The sequence below is a fragment of the Anguilla rostrata genome, chromosome 4, assembly GCF_018555375.3.
Source record: "Anguilla rostrata isolate EN2019 chromosome 4, ASM1855537v3, whole genome shotgun sequence".
Classification (NCBI taxonomy): Eukaryota; Metazoa; Chordata; class Actinopteri; order Anguilliformes; family Anguillidae; genus Anguilla; species Anguilla rostrata.
In genome coordinates this window covers 59363366-59376962 of record NC_057936.1, presented here as the reverse complement: position 1 = coordinate 59376962, position 13597 = coordinate 59363366, and the positions used below count along the sequence as shown (strand labels likewise).

At 44.5% G+C, this 13597-nt stretch overlaps 2 protein-coding genes across 8 annotated transcripts; one reads left to right on the top strand and one right to left on the bottom strand.

Moving 5' to 3' along the window:
* Positions 1-17: 17 nt before the first annotated feature.
* On the bottom strand, positions 18-10534 carry LOC135253816 (leucine zipper putative tumor suppressor 2). Of its 5 annotated transcripts, none has more exons than XM_064333597.1 (12): positions 10393-10534; positions 9414-9584; positions 8866-8899; positions 8437-8582; positions 8198-8279; positions 7053-7236; positions 6723-6796; positions 5507-5583; positions 5142-5242; positions 4360-4448; positions 3609-3737; positions 18-1592 (listed from the first exon to the last, which is right to left on the bottom strand). In XM_064333597.1, the coding sequence occupies exons 2-12, from the start codon at positions 9477-9479 to the stop codon at positions 1432-1434; spliced, it is 1143 nt and encodes a 380-aa protein (XP_064189667.1). In that variant the 5' UTR covers positions 9480-9584; positions 10393-10534; the 3' UTR covers positions 18-1431. The 5 variants fall into 5 exon arrangements, with proteins under 5 accessions (XP_064189667.1, XP_064189671.1, XP_064189669.1 ...); XM_064333601.1 differs by having other exon boundaries at positions 18-1583; XM_064333599.1 differs by having other exon boundaries at positions 9414-9491; positions 10393-10532.
* Positions 10535-10663: 129 nt separating this feature from the next.
* mmachc (metabolism of cobalamin associated C) lies at positions 10664-13277 on the top strand. 3 transcript variants are annotated; one of them, XM_064333604.1, is made up of 4 exons: positions 10664-10789; positions 11351-11548; positions 12055-12192; positions 12477-13277. In XM_064333604.1, the coding sequence occupies exons 1-4, from the start codon at positions 10670-10672 to the stop codon at positions 12804-12806; spliced, it is 786 nt and encodes a 261-aa protein (XP_064189674.1). In that variant the 5' UTR covers positions 10664-10669; the 3' UTR covers positions 12807-13277. The 3 variants fall into 3 exon arrangements, with proteins under 3 accessions (XP_064189674.1, XP_064189673.1, XP_064189676.1); XM_064333603.1 differs by having other exon boundaries at positions 12040-12192; XM_064333606.1 differs by having other exon boundaries at positions 10697-10720; positions 12040-12192.
* Positions 13278-13597: the final 320 nt, after the last annotated feature.

Sequence of the window (13597 nt, the reverse complement as noted above, 5' to 3'; positions counted from 1 at the left end):
AAAGAAACACCCACAACCTAGTTCAACGGTAAGCTTTATTGCATGAACTTGTCACACATCGTTTTCAAGCCTTACCATCCAAAATAAAAGCTGTAGTAATTTTTCAATTGAACAAATGAAAGCCCATCATCTCCAATGATGGCACTGTCTTTCTGAACAATAACTAAAGTTGACATCCACACAGTAATGCCCCACTCCAGTACAGCAGTGTGTGTGTCTGTGTGTGCGTATGTGTGTGTGTGCGCGTTTGCGCGTGTGTGTGGTTTGTGTGTGAGTGTGCGTGTGCATGTGGGTATGTGTGTGTGTGTGCATGTTCATGTGGGTGTGCGTGTGTGTGTGGTGTGTGTGAGTGTGTGTGTGTGTGTCTCTGCGGGGCTGTTCCCTCCATAGGGGGTGTCTGGCTGCAGATCTGTGGCGCTTCCCTCCGACACTAATTAGTGTGAATAATCAGAGCACCGCCAGAGCGCTTCTGCAATATTTAACAGCCTTGGGGTAACACCCATGTAAGCCTACATGTAGGAACACTGCTCGTTTGTACTCCGAACATATCAAGGGTGCCATTTCCAATCCATGCTCGCTATAAATGGAATAAAGACTTTCCAGAAGTTACATCTACAGGTACCGAAAGGAATAAAGGCAAATAATTTCCTCAGGTACCACCATACACTGTTTTTACATCTTGTGCAAGATCCTCCCTTCCAACGGCATCTAACCCAGAGAAAAGCAACAGCACATAATACCTCAGTTCCTCTGAGTTTGCTTTCGACGCAACACATTATCTGCAAAGACGTGTAAAGTCATCCACATTTGTGTGTGGTTATACAGAACAGCAACTGAGAGCCGACTGGGATTTTGGCTGGGAAATGTGTTCACTTTTTAAAAAAAAGTCTATTCCACATGATAAACAAAAATAACCATCTTTATCCCAATTCCTCAGTTATTTGTCACATGACATAGAGTCCAAATATGGTGTGCAGGGACCCATAGACCAATACAGTGGCAGCAAGTTGAAAGCGGTACCATGCAAGTTAGCTCAGTATGTGTTAGCATTAGCGATTCAGGGCTAACCCAAGTGATTTCAGGCTTAGTGTAACTGCTGCACCCCGCGCATGGGTGCCATTTTGGTTTACGTGTTCTCTGGATAAAAACTGCTATATTTGTATTCTCAACAGAATATAAGGCGTGACATACACCCAGAGGAAAATACTGTGTTGCTGCACCATGCGGTCCAAGTACTGATATGAAATACTTACGCTGAGACCAGAGTACAAATTAAACAAGTTAGCTTATCCCGTAAGCTTACACAATACAAAGTTATTCCAAGAGCCCCAATTCCAGACATTCCGTTCAGGTGATTAACAGTAACCTCCATTCCTCCATATCTGGTCAGGGAGCTGGCACAGGGAAGGTGTCCTGGTTGACTGGTAAAGGTCAGAGGTCACTGAGATTGAGTTCTGCAGGGCTGTCTGACAGAGCTTCCAGGTCCCCCTCCAGATCTATACTGTCCTCTTCCCCCTTTTCCTCCAGGCTTGCTTCACCATCGTCACTTTCATCCAGTTGGGAACTGAAGTCTTGTCGTTTGCCTTGTGGACCTAAAAGGGATTTTTAAAAGAGTTTTGCACATATTAATGTGTTTGCTTTCAAACAATCTGTCAGACATGGACATGCAAATTATTCTGAAATTGTGCAAACACATTAAAAGTCTAAATTCATTGACAAAAAAAGTGCTCAAACACAGGAAAAAAGTAATAGGACAAAGTAAATTTATACTTAGACTTGCATTAGAATATATTTTTATGGAGTTATAGAAAAGGCTAAAAAAGAAATTCAGACAGGAAATTAATTCTTGCAGCTGCCCAAGGCTAGTCAAAGAGATTCCAAATACGGAAACCAGAAGCTTGGAGGCCAGAGTAAATCTGTCCTGTGTGTGTGTGTGTGTCTGCGCATGTGTTGAAGACTGTAGGCATTCTGCACAGCTATTAATGAAAATAACTGAAACAGGAAATCCAAAGCGCAGGTTTACAACTTGTTGCTATCGGGCACATGTAATCCTGAGTGTGGCTTAATTTTTATGAGCAGTCTGATATCACAGTGATATTGGAAAGCTGTAAAAATGGCAGCGTTTTGCTGTGTGTACAGTATGTATGGATGCCCACAGAGGAGGGAGAGGTGGGAGAGGGGAGCTAAACCCCATAATGCCACTGCCGCAACTCCCCTGGAGTCAGCAAGAACAAAGCCAGGTTCTGACCTTACCTCCCCTGCACCTCCTAAACTGATCTCTACACCCTCAAATGTCATCAGTCCTCAAAGGTCACTTTGGTGAAGGCTACCTTTCACACTGTGCCTGGGGGCCAGGTCCAACACCAACACTGGACCAGATCAGCCTTAGGTGCCATTTGCTCAATATGACAGGTTTTGAGGTGAGGTACAGAGAGTTAAAGGAAACATTTATTTTAGTTTACCCATATTTTTGCTTTTAAGATACACAAATCCTTAAATGGGAGGTTAACAAACTTACCAAAATCTTTGTACCCAACAATTTTGGCAAGAACAATGTATGTATGTGTATTACAAGACACATTTGCTCATCAGACATTTTGATAATTGGCCAATGTTTTCTCACAAGGAAATTAGTGGGATAAGTGGCAATTTCTTTCATTAGTACTTTATTAGCAAGAAAAAAACGTGACTGTTTGTGTCTCAGCCATTAACACCCATTGATGCCTCAAGTCTGTTCATTTCACTCCCCCTCTAGAGAAATGGATTCCTTTTTATTCCATCCTTTGTTTGCTTCCCGCTCTGTCTCCACTGAATCTACAGATGCGACCACATCAAACGCGATCTGACTGACTTTAGCGAACACACACACACACACACACCTGCACGTCAACCGGCGTGGCTGAAGCTTAGCGCACAAAAGCCCTCTCTCGGTGTGTGTTATTTCAGGCTTATCTTCCCCCTCCCCCCTCACTCTCTCACTCTCTCTGTTTTAAATGTGAGCCCTGTCTGTTCTCCACTGGGGTCTGGGATCCAGCGCTGGCAGAGGGCATCGCAGAAGGCGGGGCGCAGAGGCAGCTGCGGCCGTGCTCATGCCTCCATTTTGCTGTCTTTTTTTGAAGACGGTTTTGATCTCCCGAATGAGTCATCCGGGCTGATTAGGATCGCTAACGCACCTCAGGAATGGAAGGCTGGGAACGGGCCTCCCATAAAGCCTCTCTGCCTTCGGTGTCCCTGAGTCACACGGACCCTCCGCAGATGTCTGAGCGTCTGAGACAGAGCTTCTCTAAATTGACTGTAAGCTCAGGGTTGTAACTAGGCTGCTGTTCCTTAGTTGACTTAGTTAATGCACTCGTGTCTTAACTACTGCTTGTATTTTTTGCATAGACTGCGTTGTTGCCGTTCTCGTTTGTGTTCGTGTTAATCAGTTTAACCCACGGGGTCCAAGCTGAACAATGCGGTTCTTCCCTGCACTTGGAACGGTACTTCTCTCTCGGGTTCTCGACACACTTGTTCCCGGTTATGGTTATACACTTTGTTGTACGTCGCTCTGGATAAGAGCATCTGCCAAATGCCTGTAATGTAATGTAATTCGTGAGAAAGCGGCTCACCTGGGTCTCTCTCCGCCCCCCAGGACGGGTCGTCCGAGCTCACCTCCCCCAGACTGGGGGTGGGGCTCCAATCCCCCTCCGAATCGGAGCCAGACGCCTCTCCGCGGCGCTCCTCGCTCCGGCTCGCGGCTGGAGACAGCGGGAAAAGCCGCACACCAGCAATTATCAAATTAGCCTCCATTAGCCGCGCTCCCGCATTAGGCTGTGCGGCTGCAAACTAGGAGCACTTTCGCTTCCTTTGTCAGCCAATGGCTACGAACCCATTAGAGGCATCAGACAAATTGCACATTTCTGCAATGATAAGGTTAAGTGTCAATAAGTCAAATGCACCCATTACTTATGAGCCTTTATGCAGTTAGTGTCATGTACCCTCGCGATAACTATAAAAACTTTAATTTTCAAGTTAGTACCTCTTAGTTTTCAGAAGTCTGCCACATATATCCTTTCGTGCAATAATCCTTACTTGAAATGCATACCGTATGTAGCATGTCAATTTAAAGCTAATGTAAGTGGTAACATCACTATTTGGTCTGTTTACACCAAAGAGGAAAATTCCCCAAAACGATATTTCATTCAGATAATGAGGTGCCGGCTCCAAACCCTTTGAATGAGAAAAGTATATTATGTGGGGTTCGCCCTGTATTGCAAACCCACTCATATTTTGGTAACCGGTTTAAAACCCACATTGTCACTGAGTCTTTAGCACACAGGTCCTGGAGGTTGGGTCACGTCATGAACTCTTATGCCTCACCTGCTTTTGGTCTCGTCAGCACAGGTGCGGGACGCCTGTCTCTGAGAGTTAATCCCCTCACCTCGTCCTTGAGCTCTGAAACGCTCAACCTGCAGACACACACACACACAGACCACAGACACACACACACACACAGACACACACAACACACACACAAACAGACACACGCACACAGAGACACACACACACACACACACACACACACACACACAGACACAGACACAGACACAGACACAGACACACGCACACAGAGCAGTTCGGTCTTAGTTTATGACTTCTATTTCACAGCAGCAGACAGACAGGCAGTGATATCTCATGAGAAACTGGCCGGGTAGCTCAGCTGCGCAGAATACACTGCAGTGAAAAAGCCCAACCTTGACAAGCCAGGCCCTGGAGCAGCACCCCATCACACGCAAGTGAGTCAGTACAGCACAGAAGAGTTCAGGCTAGGCTCTTCTATACAAAAAACATCTGTCTTAACAACTGGTTCAGCCATGTAATGAGAATTACTTAAAGCCTTATTTCTTCTCCCAAGTAGATAATATTAGCTTGTGGGTAATTTAGTTCAGTTACGTTTCTGCTTGAGAAGTGAAATTGCCTTACCACATCGGCAAATCTTTAAATGAGTCAAACTGTTTCACCTCGCGGGAAATCTTTTTGATCATATTCAGCAAAACAAGTAATAGAAATAAGATTTGAAGTCTAAGTATAAAAAATACTAGTTGAGATTGAATTATTTTTTGGTTTTTGCGGTATTTTCCCCGTGGTTAGACCATGCTGACCTGAGCTGACGTATGTCCTCCTGTGTGCTCTGGTGCTGGGACATGGTTCTGGTGAGGTCCAGACTGTGTGTCCTGTAGCAGTCAGTCAGACTCTCCAGGGTCTGTGTACAACATGAGCCTCTCAGTTTTTACAGTATGCACAGAGACTACTTTCCTGTGTACTGAGCTAAAGAAATGCATCCAAACGCAGGAAAATATTTTCAATATTAAGGATAAAGAACATGTATGTATTCACAATGCATTAAAAATAGTCTGTGTTCTTTATACACTAACACTAATCTTTAAAGGACACTCGTTTAAAAGCCAAGCTTTTTTCAGCCATGGTAAACGGGCACATGACAGGAGAGCAGAAGTGTGTGTGACACCTTGCAGCTGCGCTCACTCTGCCTCCTCGCCTCTCTGGTCTCTGACTGCTGACGGAACATGTCCTCCTCCTGCCTCCCTGTGAAAGAGCAGAGACCAGTGCTCACGTGTACGACCACACACACACACACACACACACACACACACACACACACACAAGGCCCGACACACACACCCGCCACATACACACACAGGGACCGACACACACACCTGCCACACACACACACACACATACACAGGGACCGACACACACACCCCGGGGAACAGGGGTCAGAGATGAGGAAGGACATCCAAAAGCCCAGCACGGTACATCTGGTCACCTTGCGTCACGTTTGCCATCTCTGACTCAGCGCCCGGAGAGAGGCAGCGATCCGTCTGATTGGACAAAGACCGCGGAGCCTTTTCACCCTTTCATCTGTGTGCAGGACTCCCACTCATTAAGGACTAAGCTCCTCTTCTGGGGGGTTCTCGGGGTGCTCAGTACTGGACGGGTCCCGGTAGCACAGGTGGGCTCCTGTTTTAATCACCACTGAACCGCTCTGCCTAGAAGCACTGGGAGCTCAGTTCAGCCAGGATTTATTTTCACTGACAATGCAGTGACAAAAACGGGAGCCAATCTCTCGGAAATGTTGTACAGTACTATTATAACCCAAGAGTCTGTACCACTGCAAACATACATACTTATAACTAAAAGATGACACTCAGTAGAGCACATATCTCTGCAGACACTTTGTAGTCAAGATATGCCAGTTCGACGTGTTGGATATTCGCCAAAAGGTAATCATTTCTTCCATGCTTTCAGGCGATGAACACATTGTCATGACTATGTCTCAAATAAGGCAGGAGATATGCCTGTTTAAATTCTAGCCACTCTTAAGCATTTCAGTTGGGTGCAGCAACACCTTGTGGCTAATCAGTACTATATTTGTTCAGTGGCCAGAAATAAGCTCTCCAGCACCATTATTTGTTTAATTGGACCAATAATGTAGAGTTTGCCTATTATGTCTGCTGACAGGCACACAAAGTTTCAAGGTGTTAATGAAATCTGTTCAGAGGTTTGGCCAATTGGTGTGATAAGTTAATCAGTTCTTCATTGCCCCATGACCAAAGTTTGTTATTGCTAAATTTCTAAAAAAAAAAAAGCAGCAATATATGTTGTGTGCATGCAATACATTTGTCAGCAGAGATCTGACCATATGACCAGCAAGCTTAACTCACTCAGCTGTTGTTTGAGCTGATCCACCTCTCTCCTCAGCTGTTCAATTTCCTCCCTCTGCATTTTGCTGCTGAAACTGCACGCACAGAACAACAGGCCCACACAACATGATTACAGAAATGTCAATAACTGAAAGCCTTCACCTGTTACAGCACACCTGATCTCCCACCAAACAGCCTCATACTACCTGTGACTTCACATCAGCACAGGCCCCAGTGTTCTACAGCAGCAGGCCCTGAGTGTGTTGCTTGCTCTAGCGTCATTATCCCGGGCTGATTGTGATGTCATTGCTGATGTCATAAGAAAGGATTCCGAAGTGACGCAGGCCTCACCTCTCCTCCTGGTGGGTGAGGGAAACGGCTCGGTCGATATGGCCTCTCAGGCTGCTCAGCTCTCGGCCCACCTCCCTCTTCCAGTTCTCCATCCTGCGCTCCGCTCCCGGGCTGGCGCTCGCGCCCCCGCCGACCCTCTCCTGCTCCCTGGCCTCCTCGCGCTCGCGCAACCGCCGCAGCTCCTCTGAGGAAGCACATCAGACCCCGTCATCACCACAAACCACGGGTGCCATTTCAGTCATGAGCTCCAGCCTCCTCGTATCTCACAGGGCCTACGGAAGGGTGGCAGTGACTGCATCCACAGCCCGATATTCTGCCATTACACAGAACATGCAATGAGTCACAATAATACCACGTCAATTAAGCTGCATGTTATTTGGAATACTGCGATATGAATTAGTCAATAATCAGGATGCAGACAAGTAGAACAGATGACACTAGTGAGTCTGGTAGCCATTTAATTTTAGGAATTTGGACACTGACAGATTGTCAGTCAACTCTCTCCCACTAATCTTGGCAATATTTTTCTGTTCTTTCTGGTTACTGGAGCTTGTGTTGAAAGATTTAACATTAGCAATATCATTTTATTCTAGTGACATACAGTAAGTCTCCAATTCAAGTTCCCTTGTGTTGTTAAAGATGTATTATAGAATTTACTTATTTTGCAGTTACCTGGGTTTTTAGATTAACAAAATATTTTAGAAAGAAATAAAACCCGTGACACATTTTCCTTATCCATTTGCACCACGTTAGACATCTCTAGAAACTCCCAAGATGTACATCCACACTTACTAATTTGGAAAATGTGTTTACATGTAAACAGGCACTATAAATTGAACAATTAATGTGTTCACATAAACTAAATATTCCGAATTTAAACCGCAAATGCTCCAACATCCTGAGTATTCTCTCTATGTAGTCACTGAGCCCTGTCAAGGAATTCTGCCTATAAATACATTCACTAATTATTTTGTTTTCTGTACAACACAAAGTGTGCTTCATTTCTCAAGCACTCTGTCTGACAAATCACAGCACTGCAGCAGTGTGCTTTTGCACAGCCCAGTTGGGTACAGTATGTGGATTTGTGTCGGTCCAAGTGCCTGTTATCAGTGGAAAAACACTGCTCACTCGCAGAAGGACCTTACCCTTTAAGGCCTGTAGGTGGAGCTGCTGGGACTGTCGCTCGCTCTCCATGGAGCGCAAGGCCTTGGTAAGGGACTCAATGGCCTAAAACAACATGAAAGTGCACAAAATGAACAATTTCCAAAAGGTTTTACGGTTGTGATGGTAAAGTCACAGGGAGTTAGGGCCGGTCTCTGCATGCATGCATGCATGCGCACACAGAAACACACTGCTCAGTACCGCGAGCAGCACACAGCCTCACCTGGTTTTGGCTTTGGAGCTGGGCCTGGATTCCGGCCAAGTCCTCCCACTGTGGTGCTGGACTGAGTGCGAGGGAGGGCAAGGGCCGTGGTGGAGGGGGAGGCTTAAAATCCGTCATATGAGATACCTCTCTCTCCGGAATCATATCTTCAGAAAGCAGAAGAGAAGAAGGATTAATTACATAGTTCTGGGATAACCAGAGCGAACACTTGCTCATGTCTACATTCAAATTAATCAGCAAACCATTCCCTACTGTGGATTCTGAAAAAACAGAGACCACTCCCAATGCACTATTAAATTCAAAATGGCTGAAGCATTAAATGTGGATGCTAAAAAAACAGAGCATCCAAGGAAGCTAAAACTACTATCTTTGTCATTTTTTAACCCAAAACCTTAGAGAAAATGGTAAACCACAAAAGCCGCATCATACCTTTTGGATATTTCCCTGGTGTAGCCAGTTGTCTCTGAGGGAAAAAAAGACCAATGACAATCACACACAATAGACTAGCAAATCTTGTCATCACAGTTATTGCAGACCATTCTTTTCTCTTTCCTAACATCAGGGGCATGTGTGGTGTGTAATGGGGCCCTCTAGTGTTCAAAATTTGCCTATGGAAAGACGCTTAGCTTCTGCAGGACACACTCACATCCCTAAAGACAGACGTATCAAAGGCTGTACACCTCTGCATGAGGCTCGTTTTATTTCAGATACATTTTATTTCTAATAAAAGAATAAACAATTTATGTATAGTGAACACATATCTAATATATGTCAAGACCACCTATCCTGGCCAGCTGTCTCAGCACGCTACAAGTATGTTTACAAGTATGTTGATATTGGCACTACTACATACCCTATATAGTAGTGATGTTCATGCATGTGGCAATGCATGTGGCAAAAAGCTTGCTTAATGAAAATGGGGCTTAAGTCCTGATACAGTAATTTGCGTTTCTTTAAGTTTCAGGTTTGCTACTCACCCGGATTTTGGCCACACTGCTTTCTGCAGCAGACAGTACAGAATTTAGCTCACTGTCCCAGTTCATTTCAGGAGCAATCTGATGAAAGAAACACACAGTGGTAACACGTCACTACGCTTGCGGGTCAGGCAATCGCTCCTCTTTGCTAGGATATTGCTTGTGTCGGAAGTTCTGCGACGGAAACAGCGATAGATTTGCTTAGCAGTCACATCTTTGCAGAATGTAAAGTCAGGCATTCTTCACGGTTCGGATAATCTTTACGACAACGTAACTAACAGACTGTTTCATAGTTAACCATTGAACAAGCATTGCAGTAAATGTAATTTTATTACAGCTTTATGCGGGTACAACAGCAGCGTATTTCTGTTGGGAACCTGAAGATTACACGCAACACAGCGAGCTAGCTAAACGATATAATTTACCTCGCTTATCCAAGAGCCATTTTTCTTTCAGTGTAAACAAATTCACAATTTCACTCATTCGCTTCCATTTTTCTACGTTCATATATTTCTAGTTAGCGAGCTAGATGTGTTCCTACTTATAAATATCAAGAAAAAATCTGATTTAGTTAGCCTGTACTGGCTCACATTTGGATTGCCTGACTAATAGTTAGCTAGGTTAGACTGCATCAATTCCGTGCGACTTCTTTGACGATCAGTGAAATTAACCGATTCGTGAAACAAAACAAACAAATGAATGATAACGTTAATTCACTGAATGCATAATATAGCCCAGTTTACTGTAAATTGGCTAGCTATGGGGACCATTCGCTCTTAACCAGCTAGCTAGCTAGCATTTGTTAGCCAGCTGATTTAACTTTGATGCGTTAATGTTGGTGCGGAATGTAAAGAAATTCAATACTGAGCGAGCTGTTCAGAGTTCACATAATATAAAATTAACTGCATAATCAAGTCATGACTGCAACTGTGAAGCGGGCTAAATACCACGTACTAGCTTCCTACTTATGTACGTCTCTTACCTATTTTAAACACTGGAGCTCTAACAGTCATGTAAATGCATTAAATTGAACTGTGGGAGTTGAAGTTAACGGCACGAAAAACCCCGTCACTGACAGACACACATTTGCGCGCGTTTTATGCTAGTTTTATGCGGATTCACTGTCTGAATCAGTATTTCTAATGTGTAACAGATGATCTAGAGCAGGCAAATAACAAGTAGACTATATTTCACCCCCGACGTTCTACACAGAGGTGAAGAGTCTCACTCCAATAAGTACACAAACTACATGTCCCGTAATGCAGTGCAGGAAGTATGTTCAATGTGTTATGGCTGGTCCTTGCGTTGACGTGAGTGGGATTCGGGGTGTCTTATGTGATACTCTAACCCCGCTGGGTTTTGAAGTTTACCCTTTCAAGGTAGCTGGATATTCACACTGACGTCTGATAGTACTGCGATTCTCGGTTTTCATCTGTGTTGTGGATAATCTTTGCATACAACGAGCGAGGTCAGCAAGCTATTCAGGTAGTATATAGCTAGCTAGGGTTAGCTAAGGGCGACTGTAAGTGGTTGTAGACTGACTCAAGCCAACTTGGTAGCGAGCCAGATAGACAGTTGTTACTTTGCCAATAGACGAAGCAAGAACAAATGTTCGTGGTACCTAGTTACACAAACATCAGTACAAATACTCGATAAATGGTCTTTTGACTTGCTTTGTTTTTTCATTTTCCTTCTTCTTTCTGAAATTGCTTCCTTAGACCTCGCCATCATGTCACTAACGTTAATGATGACACGTTCGCTCCCTCAGTGTCATGACAGTGCATACTAGGGGTAGCTATTAAGTACTGTTGGTGTCCAGTGATGTGTTTAAGCGCCAAATCATAGTGATTTTTGAATCCGATGGTATTTTAACTTTGATATTTCGCGTTTGTTACATTTGATATCACTTAAGATGATACACTTGTGTGTTCTCTGGTCAGATTGGTTGGTACAACGCAGTGCTCTCCTCTTCGCTCCACCTTCCGTACTCCGATGATACGCTGGCGGTGGTGGTGTTGAGCACGCCGTCCATGTTTGAGCGTGCCTTCCGACCATTCCTAGAAAGTGGCAGCTGCGTGGGAGTCAACGACCCTATTGACCAGTGTATCAGACACTGTATAAGTACCTGTGTTTCTCAGGTACTGTAACACTGTTCATTGAATTATATGGGTTATGATTTTCCTTTCCAGTACTCACCAGATATACGAGAATTATTACAAAATATACACGTCTTCCTGAATTTCTCATTGATAGTTTCTAAAGGACAAGCCAATGATAGTCCTGGTGTGCAGTTCATTCACCAGCATAAACCTTCATGCCATCAGTGCATTATTAAGATATGCATGTGGATCATGCCATGGCACTGTCAGGTAAATTTGGACCTTCAAGGTTGCAAGGCAAATTTTGCTTTATGAAATGATCAGTGCATTGAAAAAGTAGTCGATAACAAATTTGGACCTTCAAGGTTGCAAGGCAAATTTTGCTTTATGGAATGATCAATGTATTGAAAAAGTAGTCGATAACACAAATTTAGCAACAATAGCTAATAAAAATTTTGGGAAGTCAAAGGATGAAAAAAAAAAAAATGCTGCGGTTCATTTTTGTCTATGCAATCGTTTTCCTCGCGTAGTGTTTCCCAGGTCAGGAGGTGAATGTCAGCTACGACTACGAGGTGTTGCCGAACCGGAAGCCTAAGTTCCTGGCACAGACCGCTGCGCATGTGGCCGGCGCCGCGTACTATTACCAGCGTGCAGACGTTGCCGCGGACCCTTGGGGAGAGAAGGTGAGCGGTCAGGTGATCCGGTAGACGGAGAGGAAGCTGTCTCGAGGCTCGGCCTTTGCACCCTGTATTCCACCATTCCCCGTTTGCTCAGATGAGCTAAGTGTTGTAGTAGAAAAGTCATTAACATCAAAGTGAGGGGGGATGGGTCTGGTCGGCAGAAGTACCGTACAGCGTACGCTCCTCTAACGATGAGTCGTCTCCTTTCCTTCTGTCCTGGCTTTTTGCTGTTTACCTGCTTTCACCTCTCCTGTTCTTACGGTTGCTCTTTGCTGTCCTCGCTGCAGAAGATGTTTGGGGTGTGCATCCACCCCAAGTTCGGCGGATGGTTCGCCATAAGGGCCCTGCTGGTGTTCCCGGGCGCGCCGGTGGGCGAGGAGCTGCAGCAGAGGCCTCCCCCCGACTGCGTGCCCTCCCAGGAGGCCAGAGTGGAGCTGCTGGAGAGGTTCAACTTCCGCTGGCAGGACTGGAGCTACAGAGACATCGTCCCCGCGGCGGAGCGCTACTCCCAGGACCAGCGGACGTACTTCTCCACGCCTCCAGGCCAGCGGGCGACGCTCCTCGGGCAGTGGGGGCTGTTTTCAGCGGAGGACAGTGGCGCACAAGCCAAGAACTGAAGAATGAGAACAATGAGAGCTGATACTTTATGGAAGTCATTTACATGCTGAACATGCTGGAAACACTACTTTCAGAGGCTGCAAATTCTGCCCTGGCACTTATGACAATGAATGTATGTGTGTACATTTTGCAAATGTGAAATAATGAAGACCAATAAACGTAAACTGACATCTTTATACACACACACACACACACACACACACACACACAAGGGGAAGGGGCTAATAACTGTTTGGGTGCTGCGTCATTTTCTTGTGTCAAACATAATTTGACAAAATGTATTATTGTGTATCATATATGAGTTCATGTTATTTGATTAAAAAGCAGGAAGAACTACAAACATTTAGAAAATTGTCTCCTGGGGATAGCCAGGTGTATGTCTTAGTTTTTTTGCTACTCAATACAATATGTGAAAGTCATGAGTGTTTGGTATAAAAATGGGATAACCAAATAAAACAGCTTCCATGTTATTCCCTGAAGATCATTTTTAATGCTTCTGATTTTGCTCTGTTCACACATTGATTCATTGACACATCAGAAAACAGCTTAAAGAAATATAGTCAGGTGTCTGTCAAAACTCCACTTTTACTATCAAAATCCATTGAGTATTTAACCTCCATAAAGTATTCTAATTGTAGTGCACTAAAATATGCTCCAGCCAGAGTATATGTGTATTGGTTCATAGCCTGGCTGATGAGTGGAATGAAGCCAAAATATGCACTGAATGGTGATTATCATTATGGCAAAGCTTCATTCACCATTATACATTGCAGTGCCATTGCTCATGCAA